The sequence below is a fragment of the Hemiscyllium ocellatum genome, chromosome 10 (assembly GCF_020745735.1).
Source record: "Hemiscyllium ocellatum isolate sHemOce1 chromosome 10, sHemOce1.pat.X.cur, whole genome shotgun sequence".
In the NCBI taxonomy this organism is placed as follows: Eukaryota; Metazoa; Chordata; class Chondrichthyes; order Orectolobiformes; family Hemiscylliidae; genus Hemiscyllium; species Hemiscyllium ocellatum.
In genome coordinates this window covers 64703016-64729339 of record NC_083410.1, presented here as the reverse complement: position 1 = coordinate 64729339, position 26324 = coordinate 64703016, and the positions used below count along the sequence as shown (strand labels likewise).

At 38.3% G+C, this 26324-nt stretch overlaps 1 protein-coding gene across 5 annotated transcripts in view; it reads left to right on the top strand.

Moving 5' to 3' along the window:
• Positions 1–26324, top strand: part of usp34 (ubiquitin specific peptidase 34) — a 472579-nt gene that overhangs the window by 376206 nt on the left and 70049 nt on the right. For 2 of the 5 annotated variants that reach the window (XM_060831547.1, XM_060831551.1), the window contains 11 exons: positions 4411–4506; positions 7189–7253; positions 7372–7447; positions 7561–7608; positions 9046–9111; positions 11067–11147; positions 11340–11425; positions 24689–24857; positions 24961–25035; positions 25449–25612; positions 26101–26173. In XM_060831547.1, coding sequence (XP_060687530.1) covers positions 4411–4506; positions 7189–7253; positions 7372–7447; positions 7561–7608; positions 9046–9111; positions 11067–11147; positions 11340–11425; positions 24689–24857; positions 24961–25035; positions 25449–25612; positions 26101–26173 — 999 coding nt within the window. The remainder of the gene's footprint in view (positions 1–4410; positions 4507–7188; positions 7254–7371; positions 7448–7560; positions 7609–9045; positions 9112–11066; positions 11148–11339; positions 11426–24688; positions 24858–24960; positions 25036–25448; positions 25613–26100; positions 26174–26324) is intronic. The other 3 variants (XM_060831548.1, XM_060831549.1, XM_060831550.1) reach the window with 3 other exon arrangements.

Genomic DNA, 26324 nt, shown 5'->3' with positions numbered 1-26324 from the left:
TAAGTGGACATGAAAGACTTGTCCCTATTGGAGAGGCCAGTTACCAGGGGGTCACAGATTTAAATGTGATTGGTAGAAGAATTAGAGAGCATGTAGGGAAAACATTTATCCTGAGGGTGATGAGTGCCTTGGATTAACTGTCAAGTTTGATGGTTGAGGCAAAAACCCTTAATTCATTTGAAAGGAACCTGGATCTGCACATGAAGTGTTGTAATCTTCAAGGTTGTGATGTCAGAAAATTGAATTAGAATGGATGGCCAGTTTATTCAGACAATGGGGTACGGTGGGCTGAATGGCCTCCTTCTGTGCTGTACTTTTTTAAAAACATTTTCTCTTCTCTCCCACCCAAATCTCAAACCTTTAAAAACTATGTGTTTTGGAACTATCCTGAAAAGAATAATTGCAGTTGTGCTAATGGGATGTTGTTTTTATTGCTAATGATCTTTTATTCTGTCACTTGATATTGATTGGCATTGTAAAGTAGTGTGAAGGTTAAGGACTGAGATTAAGCAGGGTGCAAGAGACATGCACTTGGAGAACGCTGTAGAAGCAAGGTAGGCTCGAGAGAGGGAGGAAGAGAATTGTGAAGGAAAGGAATGAACAGATGAAACAAGGTTCATTATCCTGTATAAGATCAAACCTCCTTGAGTAAATGGTTGAAGAGTAAACCCCTAGAGGATTTTATTAATTGGTCAAATAGCTCCACCAGTTAGCTACTGGATGAAAGGCAATCAATAATGTTTCGGCTGGAAACAAATAAACTAAGAGCTTCTCTACATTGTTAAGAGTTTCTGGTTTCCCATGCATATTGTCTAATGACCCAGTAGAAGATGGTTGATGGATCCATATGACTTGCTTTTTGTCTATTGATTTATCAAAAAAGACCTGGAAAGGAGGTGACCAGAGCTCAGATTTTGTTTGCATTTTGTAGGGAGCTAAAACTAATTTGCTACTAGTCAGCTGCATGGCTCAGATTGGGACCTTTGCATGTGGAGATAATGGACCTGAATTTATTTTTCCTACATCAAGCATGTTAATTACTGATTTATTTTGATACATTGTAGAAATGATCTATCTTGCAACATACAGGTCATCTTGGTGTATAAGATTTCTGAACTTTTTGGTCGTTTTTTTGCATATCCTCACGTAACTTGCTCCTGTCTTTCAGCCACAACATGCTGTAGTTGATTTAGTGATCAGTTTCAAGTTTTCAACCCACAGATGTATGTTTCACTTGCTAGTACTTTATAACAATTAGTGTCAATGAATCAAGCAAGCGATAAGTGCTGTGTTGCGCAGATATGCATGAGATTAAGACCTAGCTCACATAGAATAGGGTCAGAGGGCTGAGGAGAGGCAGGTGGAGTTTAAATTGGTTAAATGTGAAGTATTGCATTTTGGTAGTACAAAAGTGATCGGATATATACAATTAATGGTTAAGGTCCTGGGTAGTGTTGTAGTAGAACAGAGACCCCTATGGATTCAGGCACATAATACTTTGAAATTTGCATCATAGGTAGACAGGGTGGTTAAAAAGACACTAAGTACACTTGCCTTCATTGCTCATACCTTTTGCGTATAGGAGTTGGCATGTCATGTTGTGGTTGTACAAGACATTGGTGAGGCATCTTCTAGAGTACTGTGTCCAATCTGGTCACCTTGTTATAGGAAGGATATTATTAAACTTGAGGAAGTTCAGGAAAGATTTACCAGGATGTTGCCAGGAATGGAGGGTTTGAGATATTAAAATAGAGGAAGTGGTGTGTACATGAACAGTTACAATGTTTAAAAGAAATTTGGATAAGTTCATGAATAGGAGAGGTTTGGGCGGATGTGAGTCAAACGCAAGCTAGTGGATCAAGTTTAGTTTGGGAACATGGTTGGCGTGGACGAATTGAACTGAAGGCTCTGTTTCCATATAGTTTGACTCTGACAAATTAAGTTGTTTCCATTTTGCTGAGGATTTCTGTTGTTAGTTACAAAGTCAGAGAATTCATGATGGGCAGATTTATACACATGCTGTTCTTTGGACTAGCCATTGTTTCAATATATAGGTCTCCATCAGACTAATGTTGATTTACAATGTGGTGTGCGCAGTAATTACAAATTATGAATCAATTTGAATGGTTTGAGAGCTGAAGATGTTTGATTTGATGATGAAGCCATGTGCAGCATGAAATTTACCTTGTCTCTGACGCAGCTATTCCACTTGTTGACTAGAATATTTGTCTGTGCTCTCCTATTGAATGAGGTATTGGCATTTAACTCTTTGGAATCATTTGCCACGTTAAAAAGATAGTGAGGAAAACTGAGGAGTAATGCCAAATATTATGTTTGAAGGCAAAATAAACTGACTTGGATAAAATTTTACTTTCAATGATTACTGAGCTTTATTCTAGACCAGAGTGGAGGTTGGTTCCACACAAGTGTAATTCTGCACAACTACTTAACTAGTTGATTTCCTGTGACACAGCATACCAAGGCAGGAAGTTTTATAACTCTTACTTGCCTCTAGTTTATACACTACTGCTATTTTAATTTTCCTTTGGGCCCTATCCATTTTCTCTTTAATGGTGCTGCCACCTGTTTTCAATTTTTGTTTTTCCCTTACACTCTCATACCTTTTTTAGGTGGTGGGAGAGAGTAACTACCTTGGCTTTAGCAGTTGCCTTTTTCTTTCTTGCAATCTCTTCACTCACCTACTTCCTTCCCATTATCCACAAGCTTTACAGCTAACAACCATCTCCTCATTCCTAAGTCTCCTTGGGAAAAACCAAGGAACTCATTATTGACTTTCGGTGGCATGTTACTCATGCCCCCCTACACATTAGTGGTGGTGGAACGAGTGGAAAGTGTCAAGCTCCTGGGAGTGGTCATCACAACAAGCTTTCTTGGACTCTTCATGTGGATGCACTGGTTACGAACACCCAACAACGTCTCTTCTTCCTCAGGCAGCTGAGGAAACTTGGCATGACAACAAATACCCTTATCAACTTTTATAGGCGCACCATCGAGAGCATTCTGTCTGGATGTATCACTACCAGGTATGGAACTGTACCATTCAAGATCGGAGATGGTTATGGAGAGTGGTGAACTCAGCCCAGGCAATCACAAAGGCCATCCTCCCATCTATAGAATCCATCCAACAGGCCCACTATCAAGGAAAGGCAGCCAGCGTTCTGAAAGATCCATCCCACCCTGGCAATGTTTTTCTACAACCTCTGCCATCGGGGAGAAGATACAGAAGCCTGAACACATGCATCAGCCAGTTTCGAAACAGTTTATACCCTACTGTTGTTAGAATACTGAATGGACTCTCAAACCCTTAACGTTCGCCTGTACCTGTGTTTTTGTTTTTGCTATTGTTTACCTATTATTTACTTATCTATGCTATTTAACTATGTGATTTGCCTGTATTGCTCACAAGACAAAACTTTTCACTGTGCCTTGGTACACGGTGACAATAAATTCAATTCAATTCTGATTTGAACCCACAACCCACTCAACCCCACACCTTCTGCCCATATTGCTTTGGTGTCATTCACCACTCTCTTGACCTCAAGTCCACAACTGTGCCACTCCCAGCCTAAACTAGTTTCTCAAGTGATTTTAAAAGCCTGGAGCCTTGATTGCCTCTAAGTATTTTCCTTAGCTTTCAATTTATTTAAGAGATAAATGAGGAAGGACAGTTCATTTTTCTCTTGGCTCAAAGTTGATAGGAATTAGAATTGCAGACTCACTTATTACCATTGCTCTTTTCTGTCATTTTACTTTAAGTGCCTAAGTATTTGGCTTCAGAATTCAACCAGTGCTCTTCCTGAACATTGATGTCACATTAAAGATCTTGGTGCTTTTCCTTCCCCCCCCCCCCCCCGCCCCACCGGTTAATAAACGCTTTAAATATTTTTGGAACATAAAATCTGCAACAGGTGGTTGTGATGGAACATCTTCAATTGTTTTTTCTCACAAGTTTAACTTATTCTTTTTATTAAAAGAATCATAAATTTCATCAAGTAAACATCTCAAGTAAAAATATCAAGAAAGAAATCCCATAAGTAGAACTGATTGCACCCCAGCAAATTTTATTTTGTTTTAAACACTTATTGTTGAATCATAAAAATTTTAATTACTGATGGAGAAACTGGTGCCTGAAGAAATTTCATAAACCATTTTTGATTAATTTGTAGGACGTTTTGATGGTAAGTTTGTGCAATTACTGATTGAAACCATAAAATAGCAGTAGTTGTGGCACATTTAGCATTGCAGATACTCCTATTCATCTAAGAAGAACAGATACTGCAAATTTTCAAACTGAACCCCATGTACGAAATAATCTGTCTAAGTTATATACATTACCAAAGGAAAAGATGTGTACGTTTTTACTCTGCTGATGCAATATTTTGATTTTAGACACACAGTGCATACATGCTGTTTTACAAGCGTGTAGACACAGAGGAAGAAAATGGGAAGGAGTACAGCTTTGATGTTTCACCAGAACTTTTAGAGGTATTGAGATATTTTTCTGACTTGTTGACTATAACTTATTGGAAAAATGTGACTGGAAAAGTTTGGAAATAATGTTTAACAAAAAAAACCACACAACTGTAGACATTGAAAATCTGACATAAAAACCAAAATAGCTGGAGAAACTCAGTTACGGCACATCTGTGGAGAGAAAGTGTAAATGTTTCAGTCCTGCTTTGAGGTCTGAAGAAGGCAGGGTCACTGCACCCGAATCATTGATTCTGCTTTCGGTCCACAAATGCTACCGGATCCACTGGGTTTCTTTAGTTATTTCTGTTTTTGGTTTGGAAATAATGCTTAGTGTTTATACAAACATATAGAAAATGCAGAAGCCTTCAGTCTACTCATTATATTAATGGTACACCCTTGCTTATCTTGCACATCCTCTCTAATAATGATATTTCCCTGGAAAGCAAGAAAATCTATGCCACAAAAACAGAAATTGCTGGAAAAGCCCAGCCGGTCTGACAGCATCTGTGGAGAGAAACCAGTTAACATTTTGGGTCCAGTGACTCTTCCTCAGAGCCTGAGGAAGGGTCACCTAACCTGAAATTTCTGTTTTTGTTCCTGATTTACAGCCTTTGCAGTTGTTTTCATTTTTATTTAGGAGAAAACTTATGGCTGATTTCAGAAAAATTCTAGAAAATTCTACTGCAAACCCTAAAGATAAAAAGTCTAACTGAATTGTATTTAATTTCCTTAAACACATCAGGTTTCCTAAAAGCTCTACATTTCTTTCAAATTAACAGTTCTAAATTTAAAATGTTGTCTATGTCCATTTCCTGAGTCAAAAATGATCAGAATAGACAGTGAAAACCTTAACTAGAAGGCTTCTGCCAATCTTCTGTTATAGTTTTTGTCTTGAGCTATTGATTTCTATAGTGTCATGATAGACAGCTAATGAATTTTGAGGACAATTGTCTGACCACTAACCCTGCTATCAATAGTCTGAAGGTAAGTTTAATAAGAGAATGGTAATGATTTAGGGGAGGGGGTTGGAGTTGATGAGGAAGAAGATTTGGATGGGGGTGTTGGAAACTGGATGTTGGAACAGCTGAATAAGATGACTGATTACCGAGCGGTGAGGAAAGCACTCTTGCTCCCTCTGAATCTGCAGAAAAGCTTTTGTAAGCATTCTTATGTACAGAAAATTTTGAAAACAAAAGGTGTATGTTGGCAATAACAGCCCCTGAAGATTCCTAGGTTGAGTAGGCCTAATACAAATGCTGGTCATTACTTACTTTGAAACTAATCTGTTCAAAGATGCTGTCTTACATCTGTGGAACATGATGGGTCTTGAACCTTGGCGCTTGGTCCAGAGGTAGAAATGTTACCTACTGTGCCATACCCCTAAACAAATGAGCCACTGACCTCATTAGAAAATATTAAAATGTTGTAATCAGCCTGTTCAGAGGTGTTATAACATACTTCTGGTGCAAATAGGACTTGATCCTGGATCACCTGGATCAGAGATAAGGACACTGTGCCACAAAACCTTTCATTACCACTTTAGATATTTTAATCACCCTTTTCAGATACAATTACACATCTCTGGAGCAGCTGGGACTTGAACCAGAGCCTCTTCGGACACTACCAGTTTGCCACAGGAGCCCATGTCGTTACTACTAGTTTTTCATACTCTGAAGTGTTATCATATACAACTGAGCAAACTTCCGACCGCCAAAATTACTGTGACTTCTTTTGCATTTTTTTAAAAACTAATACCTACCACCAGTAAAAACATGTAGCCAATATTTATATACAAAGATTGTTAAGGGTAATGCAAACCTTCAAACGTGAGAGGGATGAAGCAACCCTCATTACTACTTTGTTTAAGAGAGCATTTGAAATCGCTGTTACATTCTTTGCATATGAAAATTAAGTGCCTAATGTCTGATTGAGTTGATCACCGGGGCAATGCAATTTATCATTTGAGGCACATTCACCTGACCTAATTTAAAATTAGTCTGCAACCTGTCATTTGTTCTGACTTATAATAGTGTGTCTATACTTGAAGTTAATTGTTCTATTTAAGCCCTTTTCTAGATCATAAATGAAAATGATCTTTTTACACTGGGTTCAAGTCTTCCACAGGGGTTTGTGCACAATAATCTACACTGGCACTACAATATAGTGCTTCGAGAGCAGTGTACTGCCATTTGGATCGAACAATAAACCAAATCTCTCTCTACCTACTCGGTTGGACGTAGAAGATCATATAACACTTTTTTGAAGAAGAGGAGGAGAGTTATCCCTCATGTCTTGGCCAACATTCATCCCTTATTCAGCATGATTTTCTGATCATTATTATATTGCTGTTTGTGGGAGTCTTCTGTGTGCCAATTTTGTTGTGTTTTCTACACTCTGCTAATGACTATGTTTATAAAGTATTTAATTTGCTGTAAATTGCTTTGTAAAAAAGAAACTGCATAAATGGCAAGTCATTTGGTTTTGTCATTTCTACTATTTTACTAATGCATCCAACATGATACAGAGGAATTGTAATATTAAATACAGTATAAAATAGCATTCGATTAATGCAGAAGCGGTGAATGTACCTTTTGAAAATGTAGTAAACTGCTGTTCTTGAATATGTCTCAGTTAGCTCAAACAAACCTCATTGCTAATTCACTTCCAGAATTGTTTTTGCTGTTTTTATTGTAGTGGATCTGGCATGACAACATGCAGTTTCTTCAGGACAAGAATATTTTTGAGCATACCTACTTTGGGTAAGTACTACTGGATCAAAATTGGTCTGCGCCAGTGTAACATGTCTGGACTATTGTAGTGAGTGGCACTGGGGGGAGAAAAAGAGTATGCTGATTTCAGTGAATTCTGCTTTTCCAGCTTTATGTGGCAGTTATGCAGTAGCATCCCTAGCACATTACCAGATCCAAAAGCAGTATCACTTATGACTGCTAAGGTGAGTGTTTATTCCATGTTTGATTTTTTTCAAACACAAACTTTTTTTATTGAATGAAGAGAAGATTGTCTAATCATACATGATTGTTGACTTGAATATTTCTTTGATTTAAGCTAAGCACCTCTTTTGTCCTGGAAACTTTCATTCATTCCAAAGAAAAGGTAAGTGGAAGTTTTCATTGTCATAGTGTAGAATGTAACATGGAATCCCTACAGTATGGAAGCAGGCCATTCAGCCCATTGAGTCCACACTGACCCTCCAAAGAGCATCCCACCTTGACCTACTTCACTACCCCAACCCTGTAATCCTGCATTTCCCAGGGCTAACCCACATAGCCTGCACATCCCTGGACACTATGGGCAATTTAGCATGGCTAATCCATCTAATCTACACATCTTTGGACTGTGGAAAGAAACTGTAGGAAACCTATGCGGACATGGAGAACATACAAACACTGAGGGGAGAATTGAACCTGGGTCCCTGCCGCTGTGAGGGAGCAGTGCTAACCACTGAGCCACCATGCCGTCCCACCATTGCAAACCTCCCCTCACAGGTTCACCCTCTCTTCCTCAGCATCACTCAGCAGGTTATGACCTGAGGTATCATGGGATGTGGAGTCAGGTTGCAGTCGCCAGGAGACTGGACAAGGGAACCATCAGTGTTGTAACTAAATATTGAAGATGTTGTTGCGACTTAATTTGGCTGTGAGACCACAAGTGTACATGTACCGTTGTGTCCACCTGAAGGAGATGGACAAACCACTGATGTTGAATCCCAGAACAAATATAAGTATGGCATTTACATTAGAGGAACGACTGATTCTTGGCCTGCATGTAATTGTATAATATTTGCCTAAAACTAGTTGCCAGTACTTAACAAAATGAAGTACAGTTTTAAGAAATTGTACTTTTATTTTTAATATGAATCTCTTAACTGAATGGAGTAGTGTATTGCTTTATAACAATGCAATATATTAATATAGATATAGCCATCTGAAAGCCTGATGTATGTATGGAGGTGTGGTTCTAGTTTCTGATATACTACTAATTAACCAACATCAGCCAGGGAAGTAATGTTAGTGAGCAATTGCAGGAAGGAACAAAGTATCCATGCCTTATGCTCATAATGCTACTTTAACTTTTGGCATCTACTTCTGAGTGTTAGATGTACGGATATTATTGTAGTTTGTGGCAAAAATTCTCAGATCAGGTTCACACTTAAAGCAAGTTATCTACAAGCATGGAGTCATATTGTATTGGGAGTTACTGCCATTAACAATATTATTTGATATACAGTTCACGAATAAGTATCACCTACAGAAGCATTCCTGGTTTGATACATTTATGCAGGAGGAATGTAGATTTTTGTTTGGTTTCTGTCACTTCTCAAAATCAGGTATTGTGATCTTGACCCTTGAAATTTTTTTTGTACATTTACCAACTACTTTTTTTGAGGGAATTGTGAATTTATCTGGATAATATATTGAGTTTAAAAACATGAATCTGTTTCCTTCCCTCACATCATTGATCTCATAAATTTTAGATTATGGATTACGAATAACACGCCATGACCTGGTATTATAATTCTTTTTCTCATAGCCCACCATGTTGCAATGGATTGAGCTTTTGACGAAACAATTTAATAACAGCCAGGCAGCCTGTGAGGTGAGGAATCTAACTGATCTCTTGGTAATTTCTACTGTGTTCTAAATGAGTCCTTTGAAAATTCTAAAGGAAAAGATTTCCTGACTTAGCTGGCAGTTGTGCTGGAACTGCTTCTCCATTTGTTATATTCCAGAAACATTAGAATAATCCAAGCCACAAAAGCTGGGTGCAGCAATTACAGGAATCTGTCCCTTTGAAACATTGATGCATACCTAGTTTACTGTGCTTGTACAAAACTCCACTTCTCATTACTCACTTTAGGATTATTTACATTTGCATTTCCTTGAAGATCAAGTTAAAACATTTAAAACTTATGCTGATCTCTCCAATGTTCATGAAACATTTTTTCTTGACTTTACCAGATAACTAATTCATATTTATTCCTCTTCAAATTCACAAAACAGCAAACAATCTTCTGTCATGCAGCACGTATACTAAAGGAAGTATAGGTATCTCTAATTCATAATTAACAACTATAAAAGTGTTAAAAGTATTGTTATTTCTGCAGTAAGAAATCAGATTGTTCAAGTGATTACTTTAGCTGTTTCTGCTTTGATTTATTTTACATTAAAAAGGGCCTCGATTCACTAGACAAAAACTATGTATGAACAGTTGATTTCTTCTAAATATCATTTATTAACCATTAATTTCTACTACTGCCAAGTCAAATATTTTTCTGATGAAGATACTTGTCGAAGTGTCTTATCAAAATTTCTATTTAATATTTTAAGAGCATATCTTTACAAATAGTTCAAGTAAAGGTACAGAATAGAAGAGGATATCTACTGAAAAATTACCACTATGCACATGAACAAAAAATGCCAAACCTTTTTGTTAAGTAAATAGAACTGATCTGACTTTCATTGTGGCTTTACAGATCATTGCATATTGGCAGTGCCTAAAAAGCTTGTATTGATATAATTTGTATGGATCTAAATGTCAAAAGCCAGTGAAATCAAATTGTGTGTTCTAGTAGCTGGTTAGTTCAAGAGTATGTTGCTCACCCAGAAACTGGTTCTATATCTTTTGAGCCACTGTTTAGATCTTAAAGTGACAGAAAAGTCTTAAATCAACAAAAATAAAGACGTTGTATGTTGTAACTCTTTTGCTCAGCCAATTGACATCATGTTTGATGGAGTCATTTCTTTTTTTCTTGCATTGCAAAATGGCTTCATTTCAGTCATAAGACCCTCTAGCAGCTTTTGAATATATTTAGCTACCCCTCTTCAGAGCTGCCATCAACATCTTCACTAACAAGTTGCAGCAGGACGTCTCCTTCGGTCTTTCCATGCAATACCTACAACAGAATCCTTGGAGTTATATCTGTCCACCATGCCAAATCTTTAGTGTACACACCCATCTTGGTTTCCTCTCCATCTACAATAAAAAGTGACTTACCACCATTGCATTACATCTTATCTGTTTCTCTCATAGCTACATATAATTTCTCACAAATGATCATTCACCGGCAGACATTTTACGAAGGGACTCGACTCTGTTTCTGGAATATGGTTGTGGGAATGAGGCGGTCTGCAGACTTTGAGCACAAAGCTAGATGCTCATATTACAAACCAAATACTTCACAGGTGCAGGAACAGTATGGCTTAACCTGCCTTCTGGCTCCTGGACCTTAGTTTTGCTTTTTGAACTGAAAGCACCTTGTCGGATATCAATTGCAGCTTAAATTGTTGCTGCCATGTCCTCTCTAATCTGCTGAACTGCAAGCTACTGATTGTGACACACAACCTGAATTTTAAACACCTACATTTCTTTCCTGACAAGTCCGGAATACAATTATTTGAGTTGAAGTTTATGTGCCTGATAGTGGGAGTAATGATAAATTTACACTGATATTATAATTTCACTGCTTCGTATGAAATATAAAAATTGTAATGTGGATCTTTTGTTCAGAAATTGCCCGTGTTATTTCAAAATTCTGACTTCTTTCTGTACAGTGGTTTTTGGACCGAATGGCAGATGATGATTGGTGGCCAATGCAAATCCTCATTAAATGTCCAAATCAGATTGTTAGACAGGTATGAAGTGCTTTAGTTCATTTAGTGTAATAGTAATTAATGACAGACTATTTGATCATATCAGCATATTTCATTCTATTTTTCAGTGTTTTGTATACTTTTTAATATCTTTGGTATTTTTTTTTTAAACTTAAGATGTGAAATAAAATGTATAAAATCCTCTCCCTTTGCACCTTACTTTGGGCTCTGCAGATGTTCCAGCGTTTGTGCATTCATGTGATTCAGCGACTCAGGCCTGTGCACGCACACCTCTACCTGCAACCTGGAATGGAAGATGGGTAATGACAAAAAATCATTTCTATGTTTCAGAATATATTTAATGAAATATAAGCCTTGATTTCCTTCTGAAACAGTACCAACGCTTTTTCGCCCTATGAATAGTTATAAGGTTAGTGTTCCAGGTCAATCTGCATAGGCACCTCCTGATCCGAGTATTTCCGGCATTTTGATTTTATTCTAGCTCTCATCAACTGGGCTAACTACTTGTTTCACATCAATTTGTAAACAGCATTTCCTCAAGTTTAACAGGTTAACAAGGCCAAAACCATCACTTTGCAATCCTTCCAGAAAATGAATGCCCTAACCTCAGATTCTTATTCTTTTCCTCATTCTTTATTCATACATGATGTACACTGTGCTTATCACTTAAGGGGGCAATTTTGCTAATGAACAAGAAATCAGGATGTCGAACATGTGACTAGCAACCACTCAGTCTAATGTTCATGCAGTATGTAGGAATGTAGCTATGGTTTTCTTTACCAATTGCTGAACTTCTGTAACAAATTTATCTGCTATAGATAAATCCTACAACAGATCTTCAATTAATCAAAGCTTGCAGTCATTTCCTGATCTTGGCATGAGTTTGGCAAGTCTTTGTAGTTAAAGATAGATAGACCACTAATGATCAGAGGTATAATTTCTCTTGAATGAAGGGAAGGTAACAGGTGACGCCTCAGGCAAGATTTGAACAGAAATTGTATACTACACTAAAGCCCCAGGAAGCAAAAATAATTATCAAATCGTAGTCATAAGGATGTGGGACGAGAGTCTCCGTTCCAGGAGAAAACGAGGACCGCAGATGCTAGAGATCAGTGTCCCAGAGATGCACTAAACATCCCCACCACCCTGTGGCTGAACACTTTAACTCCCCTTCCACTCTGCCAAGGCCATGCAAGTCCTGGGCCTCCTCCACCGCCAAACCCTAACCACCTGACATCTGGAGGAAGAACGCCTCATCTTCCGCCTTGGGACCCTGCAACCACACAGTATCAATGCAGATTTCATCAGTTTCCTCATTTCCCCTCCCCTTATCCCAGATCCAACCTTCCAATCCTCTTGAACTGTCCTACCTGTCCAGCTTCCTTCCCACCTATCCACTCCATCCTCTGCTCTAACCTATCAGCTTCATCTACCTATTGCATTCCCAGCTACCTTCCCCATTTCTCCCCCCCACTTTATCTCTCCACCCCCTTGGACCACAAGCCTTATTCTTGATGAAGGGTTGATTCTCCTGCACCTTAGATGCTGCCTGACCAGGTTTTCCAGATCCTCAGTTCCAGTCTTGTTCAGATGCAGCCTGTCATTGATACTTTTGCTGAAATGGTGTCAGGGCCCATTGACCTTGCACTATCCAGTCCCTGAAGTAATGTCTTTATTCTACATGGATAGTGAATCAAATTGACTGAAGTTTGGCATGTGAAATGCTGGGGACCACTGGAGAATAGATCATCCATTTGACACTTCCTACAAAACTTTTTTGCAAATGCATTCACCTTCTATCTTGGACTGATGTGTCATATCTGACACAAAGGACATTCATTGTGGTGGTTGGAGGTCCATCACCTCATTCCCATATAATCCATGCAGGGGTTTCTCAGGGTAGTGTCCAAAGTCCAATCATCTTCAGTTGCTTCCCTTCATTGTAAGTTAAAAATGGGATATTCAATGATTGTAGAATGTTCAGCACAATTTGTAACTCCTCAGGTACTGAAGCAGCCCATGCCCAAATGTGGGAAGACCTGACAATATCCACACTGTAAAGGCTGAAGATTAGAAAATAGCATTCATACCATTAACCAGAAACTCAACTGGATTAGCCATATAAATAAATTGATAAGAACAGGTAAGAGGCTAGGAATCCTGCAGAGGTTAACTCACCTGACTCCCAAAGTCTGTTCACTGTCTACAACCCCTAGGCTGAATGTGCTGCAATACGTTACACTTTCATGAGTGCAATAACGCTTAGGAAGCTTGATACCATCCAGGATAAAACAGCCTGATGTATTGCCACCACATCCACAAACAGTCATTCAATCCAACATTGACATCCAGTGGCAACAGTGTATACAATCTACAAAATGCGCTGCAGAAATTCACCAAGGCTCCTTAGACATCAACTTCCAAGCCATGATCACTACCAAGTAGAAGGACAAGAGCTATAGATACATAGTAATACCAACATCTGCAGGTTCACCTCGAAGCCACTCACCATTCCTTCAGTACCATTGGGTCACAATCCTGGAATTCTGTCCCAACAGTACTGTGGATCTATATATAGCATATAGAATGCAGCAGTTCAAAAAGGCAGCTCCCTACTACCTTTTCATGGGCAACTGGTGATATCCATTCAGTGCTGGCCCATTCACATTCCATAGAACATAGAAAGATACAGCGCAGTACAGGCCCTTCGGCCCTCGATGTTGCGCTGACCAAAGCCTACCTAACCTACACTAGCCCAATAACCTCCATATGCTTATCCAATGCCCGCTTAAATGACCATAAAGAGGGAGAGTCCACCACTGCTACTGGCAGGGCATTCCATGAACTCACAACATGAGTAAATGAAAATCAAAATACCTTTCTTTGGGACTGTTTACTGCAAACTTATTTTTCCTGTGCTAGGTTGTTTTAAACCGTTAAAAATCAATGAATTTTGAATAGTTTAAGATACAGTTCCTCACAGCAGCTGCTCATAAAAGGAAGCCTTCTCTCCTTTCACTGAACTGAGCAATCTGAACCTCTTGCAGAAAAAGTTACTTAAAACGTTCCATTCCCCTTATGCAGTTAAAATTTCCACTTTGTATCAAATTGCTAAGTACTTACTCTGATATAGTCTGGCCTAGTGCTCCTTATTGGCCATGTATTTCAAATAAATTCTGTTGGAGAGACTTGGAGAGCCCTTTTGCGGCACAGGGATAATGTCCCAACCCCTGAACCAGGAGGCTCAGGTTTAAGTCCCATCTGTTCCAGAGGTGTGTATTAATATCTCTGAGCAGGTTGATTTGAAAAAAAGATTACTAATTTTGAAATAGATACATACTGATGAGTCACCAGCTCGCTGAGCTCTGCTTCCTGCTGCAGTGATTGACAACAATTGCACAAAGGGCTTTCAGCTGATTGACAGCTAAATGCCAGCCCAGACAGGCCCCTGCTTAACCAGACAATTTAACTAACTTAAAAGTGACTTGTTCTGGATTTTCTTGACATTGCTGGATTCTAGAGAATGTTTCCAGGCATGAGGAACTTCAGTTGTATAGGATTCAAGAAGTTGGACTTATTACCCTTTGCGAAGTGAAGATTCATAGGGATATTTAAAATTATGAGGAATCTGGAGAGAGTAGGTTGAAATTGTTCCATTGGTAGAATGATCAAAAGCCAGAGTGCACAGATGTAAGGTAATTGGAAAACAAATATATATCATCACAGTATTAAGATCTCAGCAGGAGTATTGTGTACAGTTCTGGGCATCACAGTATAGGAAGGATTTGATCACATTGCAGAGAGTGCAGAAGCAGATTACAAGAATGGTTCCAGGGATGGGGAACTTCAGTTATGAGGATAGATTGAAGAAGTTTGGCCTGTTATTCTTGGAGAGAAGAAGGCTAAGAGGAAATTTCAAGAGAGGTTTTCAAAATCGTGAGAGGGCATGATAGAATTGATAGGTTGAAACTGTTTGTGCTCATCAAAGGAACAAAAGTGAGGAAAACCTTTCTCTCTCAGGAGTAGTTGGAATATGGAACACATTATCTGGAAATGTGATGGAGGCATTTGAAAGGGCCTTAGTTAATTACTTGGATTAAAAATAATGATATAACAGTTTTAAAAATAAAGGGTATGGGTAAAAGCAGGAGATTAGCAGTAGGTAACAAGCCAGTGCAGACCAAAGGACTCCTCCTGCACCATTGCACTTCTGTGATTCTGAGAGTAATTAGGATCTGGAATATACTGCCTGAGAGTTGTGTTCCTCCTAATTTTTCCTGCTAGTCTGTAGACCTCCAAGGCAGTGGATTCCAAACCAAAAGTCAGTGTGTGTGGAACCAGGGAACAGTGTGTGTCAAGCAGGTGCACAGCTTAGAGGCAACATTGCCTGAGAGTGTAGTGAAAACAGTGGATAATTGGATTATTATCTGAAAGCGAAGAATATGCAGGGCTTTGGGGATAGTGTAGGGAATTGCCTGTGAAGAATAGTTCTTTTTCAGAGCCAACACAGAAATGGATTTTGGTGGCCTCCTTCTGTGCTGCAGGCGTTCTATGATAATATGATTTTCCTGCAGTCACTTACTGCTCTTCCAAGTTTTAGTCATAGGACGTTTGAAGGATCTCTCAAGTATAACCATAGGAAACACAAGGAGTTGAATACTCTCTGCTCCGTGCACCAGAAGAAGTGACATAACTGGTTACAATACATTGTCAGAGTTTCAGAGACAACCTTTCAAATGAGATACAAACTTTATGACAGCCTCAACACTCTGTCCCAAATTTAACAGTCTCACCAAGCAAATGGTTTGCACTTGTGAAACACTAGTTGTGAAATACAAGATGACAAAACAGGATCTTTTATTGCTATCCTACACTTTTGAGTAACACTTCTAGATATGAGCTTACTGTCATCAGTGAAAAGCCTGTTTAGAAGGTTGATTTAAGACAACGTCTCTGACCCATCATCTGTTAGCAATTTATCAGCAAAAGAGGACATTTTTCTTGTAAAACAATGGAGAATGAATGCCATACACAACTGCAACCCAAATACAAAACTGCTAAGTCTGCATGTAGATTAAAAGGTTCAAGTCATATATCCCATCCAGGGAACTTGGTCACCCACTGAAGTATCACAAGCTTGCAGTTAACCTAAATCTTGAGATCATAACACCTGATAGAACTACATGCGAAAAACAAAAACAGAAGCTAACTTGGGGAATTGGACAACTACATAACACTTAGCACTCACATTATGGATTGAACATATATTCAGATAAACTCAGTGAAATTGTTTCTGTGGTGTGTATTCCACAATCATCAGTTTGTATAATTTGTAACAACAATTTGTAAAATAACAACACACTGACGTCAATATTACAAAGGCACTCAAAAGACTCAAGTTCTTCAGTTATTATTTTCACAACAATTCTAATGCATATGTATTTTAATTAATGTGTGTGATTCTTTCTTGGAGAAAGGGGATGTCATGATATCAGTTTAGAAGGAAACATGCCAATGATCAAGTAACCAGGGTGTGGAGTATGTGATTAGCAGCCATTGTTAGTCTAACTTGCAGCATGTAGTGTGAAGAAATGTTGCTGTGTTTTCCTTTAAAAATAGTTGTTGAACTTTAGTAACACATCTATTTATCATAGAATAGAATCATAGCATCCCTACAGTGTGGAAACAGTCATTTGGCCCAACAAGTCCACACTGACCCTTCGAAGAGTAACCCAACCACCCAGAATGTTCCCCTCAATTTCCCCTGACAAATGCACCTAACCTACACCCCACCCCCCTCCTGAATACTGTGGGCAATTTAGCATGGCCAGTTCACTTGTCCTGCACATCTTTGGACTGTGAGAGGAAACCAGAGCACACTGAGGAAGCCCACGCAAACGCAGGGGAGAATGTGCAAACTGCACATAGTCAGTTGCCCAAGGCTGGAAGTGAACACAGGTTCCTGGTGATGTGAGGCAGCAGTGCTAACCACTGAGCCACCATGTCACCCTGAGTAATCCTGTAACAGGTTTTCAAATAAACAAAACCTGTATTCATTTACCAGTCCTGGTGTGAGATTGGTAAATTTATGTAAGTAAACACAAAACTACTATAATTTATCCATTTGGAGAGCTGGTGGAGACACAATGAGCCAATTGGTTTCTTTCTATAAGAATCCTGTGCCTCTGAGAAGTATGTGGCATATGATTTTAATATTCTGTTGCTTGTGTCAGCCCACTTATAATCCATAAATAAGTATTGGTACAGCAGTGCTCATGTCATAGTATTTTGTGGTGAATTTGTTAATTTCTATTTTATAAAGTGCAGCAATTTTCTTAATTATCATGAGTAAATTTGGGTTACATGCACAGCGATCTGGTAAGTACTCATAGAGGTTTACAGAATGGAAATAGGCCCTTTAGCCCTGCTTTTCCATGCTGCTCAGTTTTCACAATTAAACTAGTCCCATTATCTGTATTTGGCCCATACCCCTCCATGTCCCATCCATGTACCTGTCCAAATGTATCTTAAATGTCGAAATTATACTTGCCTCCACCACTGCCTCTGGCAGCCTGTTCCAGACACTGTCCATCCCTTGTGTGAATAAATTGCCCCCAGACTTTCTTCTATCTCAAATTAAATCCAGCCATTTATATTTACAGCAACTTTATTCATTCATGTGATATCTGCATTACTGTTTAGGCTAACGTTTATTGCCCATCCCAAATTGTCCTCAGAATAGGTGATGGTGAGCCTGTAGTCCATAAGGTTTAGGAACATTTGCAGCATTGTTAGAGAGAGGCGCGGAGAGGGGGGCTTGTTCCAGTATATAAAGAAATGGCAGTTTGCTTCCAAATGAGGATAGTGCATAACTTGGAGAAAAACACTCTAATGTTGTTCTCATGCATTTGCTGCACTTACCATTTTATGTGGTAGAGGTTATGGTTTGAGAAATGCTGATGAAGCAGCCTTGGTGATTTGCTACAGTGTATCTTGTAGATAATACTCACTCCTGCCATTGTGCATCATTGATAGAGGGAGTGAATGTTGAAGGCAATTAATGGAATGCTAATCAAGTTGGTTGCTTTGTCTTATCTGATATCAAGCTTATTTTAAGTTTTTAGAGCTTCCTCAAGGCAAGATTATTTTATCCTCATGCTTTGGACATACTTTGAAAACTCAGGAGATGAGTTACTTGCTACAGAATTTCCAGACTTTGTTCTGTTCTTGAGCAACAGTATTTATATGGCTGATCCTGTTCATTTTGTGGTCACTAGTGAGCCCAGGATATTGATAGTCGGGGAACAATAATAGAAATATCATTGAATGTCAAGAGGTTATGACTAGATTCTGATTGAATGGCACTTGTGTAATGTGAATGCTACATGTTATTTATCAGTCCAGGTTTTGCTGCATCTGGACATAGACTTATAGAATATCTGAGGAGTCATCAATGCAGAATGTTCAGCACCAATCATTAATGAACAAGCCCATTTTTCACTTTATGATGGTTAGCAGAGCATAACAAAAACAGAGGAGAATGATTGGGACATATTTTGATATGGATTCAAGCAGTGAAGATCTTATGTGACCATCCTTCTTGATTTTTTGGAGGAAGTTGCAACACCAGTGGAATTAGCAAGCTCCACATGGTCTACCATGACTACAAAGGCACGTTGTACAAGTTCCACACAATAGGCTGTATGGACTAGAAATTTAAAACTAAGGTAGTTACCAAATGGTCAGACTCTTAATTTTAAAGAAATTCTATTAAGGTAAAGAAACCATACAGACAAACTCTTTTCTGAAAAGTAGATTAATTGCTCTTTTGTGTTGGGTCAGGTTTGACATTAAATTGTTTTTTACTTCCTACCTATCATTTGGCACTAAAGTTCACTCTACTCATATGCAGAACAATGTTCAACCATATCAAAAGTGTTGACTTGTATACAAACGCAAATTGTTAGGCCAAAACTCAGTAGATCTGGCAGCATCTATGGAGAGAAAGCAAAGTCAGCTTTTCAGGTCCGGTGAGCCTTCTTCAGAACAATTGTAGTTTGGAAGAGATGGTAAATATGCTGAAGATGGATTTGAGGGAGTCGGTTTTAATCACAAATCAAAATTGTTAAAGGCTAAATGTCCTCATATTCATCCAACATTTTGCCCAAGATTTTCAGTTCCAAAGTGGAGATGATAATACTGGAATAGTTCATTAATTAGGTGCTGCACTGGGAGAGATGCTAGCGTGTTGGTGGATAGATTGAGAATGATCAGATGGTTTTCTTCATGGGTGAAGATTTTGTGAATCATCAGGTTTTCACCTGTTCTTCCATACAGTGCTGCCAGCTTTTATGAGAATCTATTCCATGTAAATACCAAATCAGGATTAAAAATAAAAATTTCTAGACTATTTGATAATTAAGAAATGTGCTAGCATCTTACTGAGAGTTCTAACAATTAATTAATTCCTATTTGCATATCTTTGTCATTTTGTAAACCTGATCTTCTGCCTTATTGTGAAGTTGAATTTTGTGACATCTCCATCTTTTCCCTAATGAAACATGTCCTTCCTATAGGATTTCACTCCAAAGTATCCTTTTTTAGGTCTGAAAGTGATCACAGCAGTTGCGTGTCACAGTGATGATGTATAGTGTCAGTTTTGAGAATGAATTGTTCATCTACTCCAACAGACATTAGCTAGAACTCAATACTTAAAATAAACTGCCACTTGCTGCCACAACTACTCACTACTCCATAATTCAAACCCTAAGTAAGACATTAATGTCATCATCAAAATTGGGGGTTTATTTTCTTTCTTTTGTACCTGTTGAGTGCAAAGTTGCTTTTTATTTTGTGAAATACTCAGATGTGAATCCATTTATGGTTTTGCTATCAAAGTTTACTCTGATTTTGTTCTTCAGAAAAGATTATGGACCTGTGTCATGGAGCAAAAGATTTTTCAACACAATCCAACCTTCCCGATCAATTTCTTCAATCCTTAGAATATTAGATGAGAGAAAATAATTTGATTCTCATTGCTTATGTTTAGCTAATATTTATCAGAATCTGCAAAATGGACCTTTTTGTTTGTGGTTCAGCAGCATCTGCCTGTTTTGTAAATGCCTTACTTTTATTAGAGTTTATTCACTCTGCCTAAACTTTCACAGAAATGTGACCTAAAGGTTGTGACAATTGATCCCAATTTGTGTCTTGAAACATAGTGTTTTATACATTTTTATTTATTCCACCTCTCCAGTGAGGCACTTCACACTAGATGAGGTGAGATTTGGTTGAATCATTAAGTTGCTTTATTGTAAATATAGCAAACGTATAGAACAATGATAATCGGACTTAATTCAGTTGATACAACTTGTCTTCACAGTGCTTCATAAACAAGCAACTATCCCATTTCAGTGACTGGTTTTGTTTGACTTAACTGACTCTGACTCAGTGTTAATGGGATATTTTTAACTTCAATTTTTATGCTGTCATTTTAATATCTGTTTCTTCTCTGCACATAAAATGGGCTAAGAGCTTTGGATCTTCTACCACATTGGGCAAGATGTATTTTCCAGCCCTAGGCAAGCCAATGGATTATTTATTATTTTGTCTCGGGGTGGGGGGAGCAAATTTGCTCTATAAACTGATCTTTGTCAAGCTGTTTTGTTTTAAAATCATGAGAGGAGCATTGCATTTTTAAAAAATCAGCATTAAAAGTAATTTTTACTGAATTATTTTTAGATTAGATTACTTACAGTGTGGAAACGGGCCCTTCGGCCCAACAAGTCCACACCGACCCGCCGAAGCGCAATTCACCCATACCCCTACATATACCCCTTACCTAACACTACGGGCAATTTAGCATGGCCAATTCACCTGACCCGCACATCTTTGGACTGTGGGAGGAAACCGGAGCACCCAGAGGAAACCCACGCAGACACGGGGAGAACGTGCAAACTCCACACAGTCAGTCGCCTGAGGCGGGAATTGAACCCAGGTCCCTGGCGCTGTGAGGCAGCAGTGCTAACCACTGTGCCACCGTGCCGCCCTTTTTGTGGAAACATGGTTGCAAAACATTTTTAAAATAGGAAGCATCTTGCAGATATCCCCTACCTGAAATTCTCAGTTAGTACTTGTCTATCTTAAGAATGGAAATCCTCAGCATCTCGTTTGTGGAATGATGTTTTGGTGCGTGCTAATTGCATCAGCATAAACTTACTACGAAGCCAGTTACATTTGTGAAGCCTCAGATACATGCATCACATGGTTGACAGTCTGCTCCCAAAGATCTCTGCTACCCTAAGACCTACTGCATGATGACTTGGACTCCAAGTCTGAATCCCCTATGCATCCATATTTCTGCTTTAGATCAAACTGCAAGTGAGCCATGAATATGGTGTACATTGACATGGATGACTGGAAGATTGCGAAACTTCTGGAAGTTCGAATAGTTAGAGGGCCATTGAAAGAAGCAAGGAGAAATTGAAAGAGAAGAAAGCTGAAAAGAGGGTCCAGAAAATACGGATATTAGCAAATCTGGCACCTCTCAGTCTTACTATCATTTGTAGAATAAGCCCCTGAACTATATCCCAGGATGCTTTAACACAAAGTTACAATCTCACCATCTCATGAGATAGAAGCTTTTCAGCAAAGCTTGCATATCCTTATTTTCGTTGATTTCACCTACTTGGTTGTATTGTGGTGTTTGGTTTTTCTGAGGGGGATTAAAACTATGGATAAGGTCCAGCAGGAACATGTCATCTTAACGATGGAAATGTACAAGACCTGATTAGTAAGTTTGCAGGTGACACTAAAATAGGCAATATCGTGGACATGAGGAAGATTATCAGAAATTGCAGCAGGACATGAAATGATAAATAGAATTGAATATAGATAAGTGTGACGTCTTGCATTTTGGAAAGGCAAATCAAGGTAGGAGTTTCATGGTGGATGGCAGGGTCTTTGAGGAGTGTAGTGGGACAGAGGGACCGTGGAGTTCAGGTGTATGGTTTTCAGAAAGTGGAGTCACAGGTAGACAGGACAATGAAGAAGGCTCCCTGGCCTTCATCAGTCAGGGCATTGAGTACTAGAAGTTGGAAAGTTCTGCTGCAGTTGTACAGGACATTGGTGAGACTGCACTGGAGTATTGTGTTCAGTTTTGGTTACCTTGCTATAGGAAGGATGTTATTAAACTGGAAAGAGTACAGAAGAAATTTACAAAGATGTTGCCTGGACTCAAAGGTCTGAGTTATAGGGAGAGGTTGGACAATCTAGGACTTTTTTCTTTAGAGTGTAGGAGACTGAGGGGAATCATATAGAGGTGTACAAGATCATGAGAGGTATGGATAGGGTGAATGCACTGTCTTTTTCCTAGGGTTGGGGAGTTGAGGACTCGAGGGCATCGGTTTAAGGTTAGAGGGGTAAGAATAAAAGGGAACCTGAGAGGCAGCTTTTTTTTTTACACAGGATGGTACGCTTATGGCATGAGCTGCCAGTGAAGGTGGGTGCATTAACAACATTTAAAAGGCATTTGGATAAATACATGGGTAGGAAAGGATTAGGATGATGCACATTAAGTGCAGGGAAATGGCATTAGTGCGGATGGACATTTTGGTCGGCATGGACCAGTTTGTGCCAAAAGGCCTGTCTCTGTCTTGTAGGACTCTATGGTACAGAAGGAAACAATAGGCTTTACTGCTTTCACATTATTTAACAGATCAAAGCAATGTTGCATGTTTGATTCTGCCCATCCAGTAATCAACGCAGAGTTGTATGCTACATTGATAAGATTCAAACAAAATGAAAACGCTACTAGATGTGTTTAAAAGTCAGAACCTGATCGATCATGCTACATCTTTTGTATTTTGGGAAGTGATATCACATTTAGCCTTGTAAAGTCAGTGGAAAACTTTCTTTTAGGCTTTGACTTTTCAGATAAGGTCTAGTTGCTCATATTTGCCTCCATCTGTAATTTTTGTTGTAAAATTTTGTAGTTAATAGAAGTGGTTAATACTGCTGTCAGTTTTAGCACGTTTCTGTTTTTTTAAAAGGCATTATTTGAAAATTGGAAATGTTTTTTCATGAAAAATGAAGCTACAGGAATCTACTTAAGTATTTGTTGCTTGCCAAATGTGAATGATTTTCCATCTTCAATTATGTATATTTAATAAGTATCATGAAAGCAATGCTGACTTTCTTAATGTCATTAATCTTGTCTCACATAAGTTTGTATTGAAAGGAAAGGCATTGGCATTATCACAAGACTATTAATTGAAAGATCTAAGGGAAAGTTCTGAGTTCTGACCCTTATTCAAATCTCACGTATGGCAGATGGTGAAATTTTAATGGAATAAAAAAATCTGGAGTTAAGAGTCTAATGATGAGCCTGAAACCATTTTCAATTGTTGGCAAAACATATCTGGTTCACTAACGTTCTCTGGAGAAAGAAACTGCAATCCTTACCTAGTTTGGCCTCCCTGTGACTGCAGGCTCACGGCTTGTAGTTGACTTTTAACCCCCAATCAGTAATAAATGCTGGCTTAACCAGCATTGCCCACATGCTATGATCAAATGTGGCAGAAAGTGATTTTCTTTCACTAATGGCTCATGCATGTTGCTGGCTGGTTGCCCTTCCTCGTTGCTCTTGAAAGATTAGATTAGATTCCCTACAGTGTGGAAAAAGGCCCTTCGACCCAACAAGTCCACACCGACCCTCCGAAAAGTAATCCACACAGACCCATTTCTCTCTGACTAATGTACATCACACTATGGACAATTTAGCATAGCCAATTCACCTAACCTGCACATCTTTGGACTGTGGAAGGAAACCAGAGCAGCCGGAGGACACCCACGCAAACGCTGGGAGAATGTGCAAACTCCACACAGACAGTCACCCAAGACAGGAATCAAACTTAGGTCCCTGATGCTGTGAGGCAGCTGTGCTAACCACTGAGATACAGAGGATGGTGGTGAGCTGCTTCTTGAACTGTTGCAGTCCGTGTGTTGTAGGTAGACCTACTATGCCCTGAGGTAAAGAATTCCATTTGCAGTTAAGGAATGGTGAAATATTTCCAAGTCACAATGATGAATGACGTGGAGGGGAAAACTTACAGATAGTGCTGTTCCCATGTATCTGCTCCCCTTGTCCTTCTAGGTGGAAGTGACCATGGGTCTAGAAGGTGCTTTAGATCTTTGTTGAATTGTAATGTCAAGGACTCTTATTCTCCTCATACAATTTATTCTGTGTTCACCAAATGATTTGTAGAACTACTTTACAAATGTAAAATATGTTTGGATAAGTGAAAACATTTATGTGCAATGACTGTCTCAGATCAATTGAGTCTCAATCTAGTTTAACAGTTAAGAAATGGAAAATCACACCAATTTTGTGATTAATTGAGGTTCCATTTTCAGGTGAATATTTGTAAAGGGTTCAAATCTTTAATTTTAGAAGTTTAGATATAATTATAAAGTTATTGCAGTATTTAAGATTTTATTGTGTTTGAATACTTTACACTGATTTGGACAATGTATTTGACATACCTTGATCTCTGCCTTTATAGCTCTGATGACATGGATGGTCCAGTAGAAGATATTGGAAGCCGTTCGTGTGTAACTAGGTTTGTGAAGACGCTGTTGTCTATTATGGAACATGGAGTCAAACCTCACAGCAAACATCTCACTGAATATTTTGCATTCTTGTTTGAGTTTGCAAAAATGGGAGAGGAAGAGGTAACTTAAACAGATATTCATTCTTTGGAGTTTTTAAGGGAGGAGTAATTAAATGTTTCACTCCATTTTTTCACATAACTGTACTGTTGTTTATTTGTTTCAGAGCCAGTTTCTTTTGTCATTGCAAGCTATATCGACAATGGTACATTTTTACATGGGAACAAAGGGACCAGAGAATGTAAGAAATTTTCAATTATTCACAATAACGTACTATTGTGTAGCATTTTCTCTAAATTATGATAGTTTTGTTCTAAACTATGGTAGCCATGTAATCTAATTTGCTATAGTTACCAGCATTATGTTTTTAATTTTACATTTTGTTGAGTTTCTTTTGAGTGTATAGAATCAGTTTTGCCATCAATTTTGAAGTTATATTTCATTTTGAATTAGGTTGTTCTTTACAGCACATAAGATGGTGCTAAAACATTTGCTCATGCATTGTAGTTGACTGCAGTGATTCCTTTAAGTAAATTATACAAAAAATTGCTTTAATGATTAGTTACAGGCTCAGGGAAGAGATGATTCTTAATGATAATTTGTAAATAATGAATCTTTGCCATTTATATTTTTACATATTTGATTTTTTTTTAGCAGTTTCCCCAGCCACAAGTTGAAGTATTGTCTGAAGAGGAGGGTGAGGAAGAAGAGGAGGAGGAAGATATTTTATCTTTAACAGAAGAGAAATACCGTCCTGCAGCACTGGAGAAGATGATAGCCTTGATTGCACTTCTAGTAGAACAGTCTCGGTCTGAAAGGTAAGGCGTAAGCATAGTAGACACGTGGAGCAAGAGCTTTCCAATTACTTCTGTTTGCCTGTTCCTTCCCCACAGACTTGCAAACGTATCTAGTGAAGTATTTGTTTTATATTTTAGAATTATGATAGTGTTGGTCTTTTTATTTGCACATATTTAACCATTTTAAAAATGAACTGTTTGTTTTAAATTACTTTGTTTCAAGGATTTTTTTAAAAGTAGCTGTGTTTATTAAATTGCCATGGATAGGTAATTTATATATGAACTGTAAATTCAGTGGTATTTCCGTTTGCAAGTGCAGTCATTTGAATTTGAAAATAAAGTAATAAGTCCAACTTTTTAAGTTTAATTTTATAAAATGTAACATTTTATTTATCAAGAAATGGAGATTTATAATACTAAAGTATACACACTTGCATTATATCCCAGTATTAATGTTCTGTATTCAACAGTATTAGTTGTACTTTCTAATTCTGTCTTTTTTAAAATAGGCACCTTACGTTGTCACAGAATGACATGGCTGCCTTGACAGGAGGCAAGGTATCGTCAATAGACATAGAACTGGTGATATATATTTCTTTATTTCTTTTAAAAATCCTTGCATAAGATTTCAATGACAGCATAGGATTGCGCCAAAAACCTATTCTTCATTCATGTTGCAGAATTAAACAGGAAATTGTAAATGTTCAATTGTTTAAAACTCAACGATATTGTT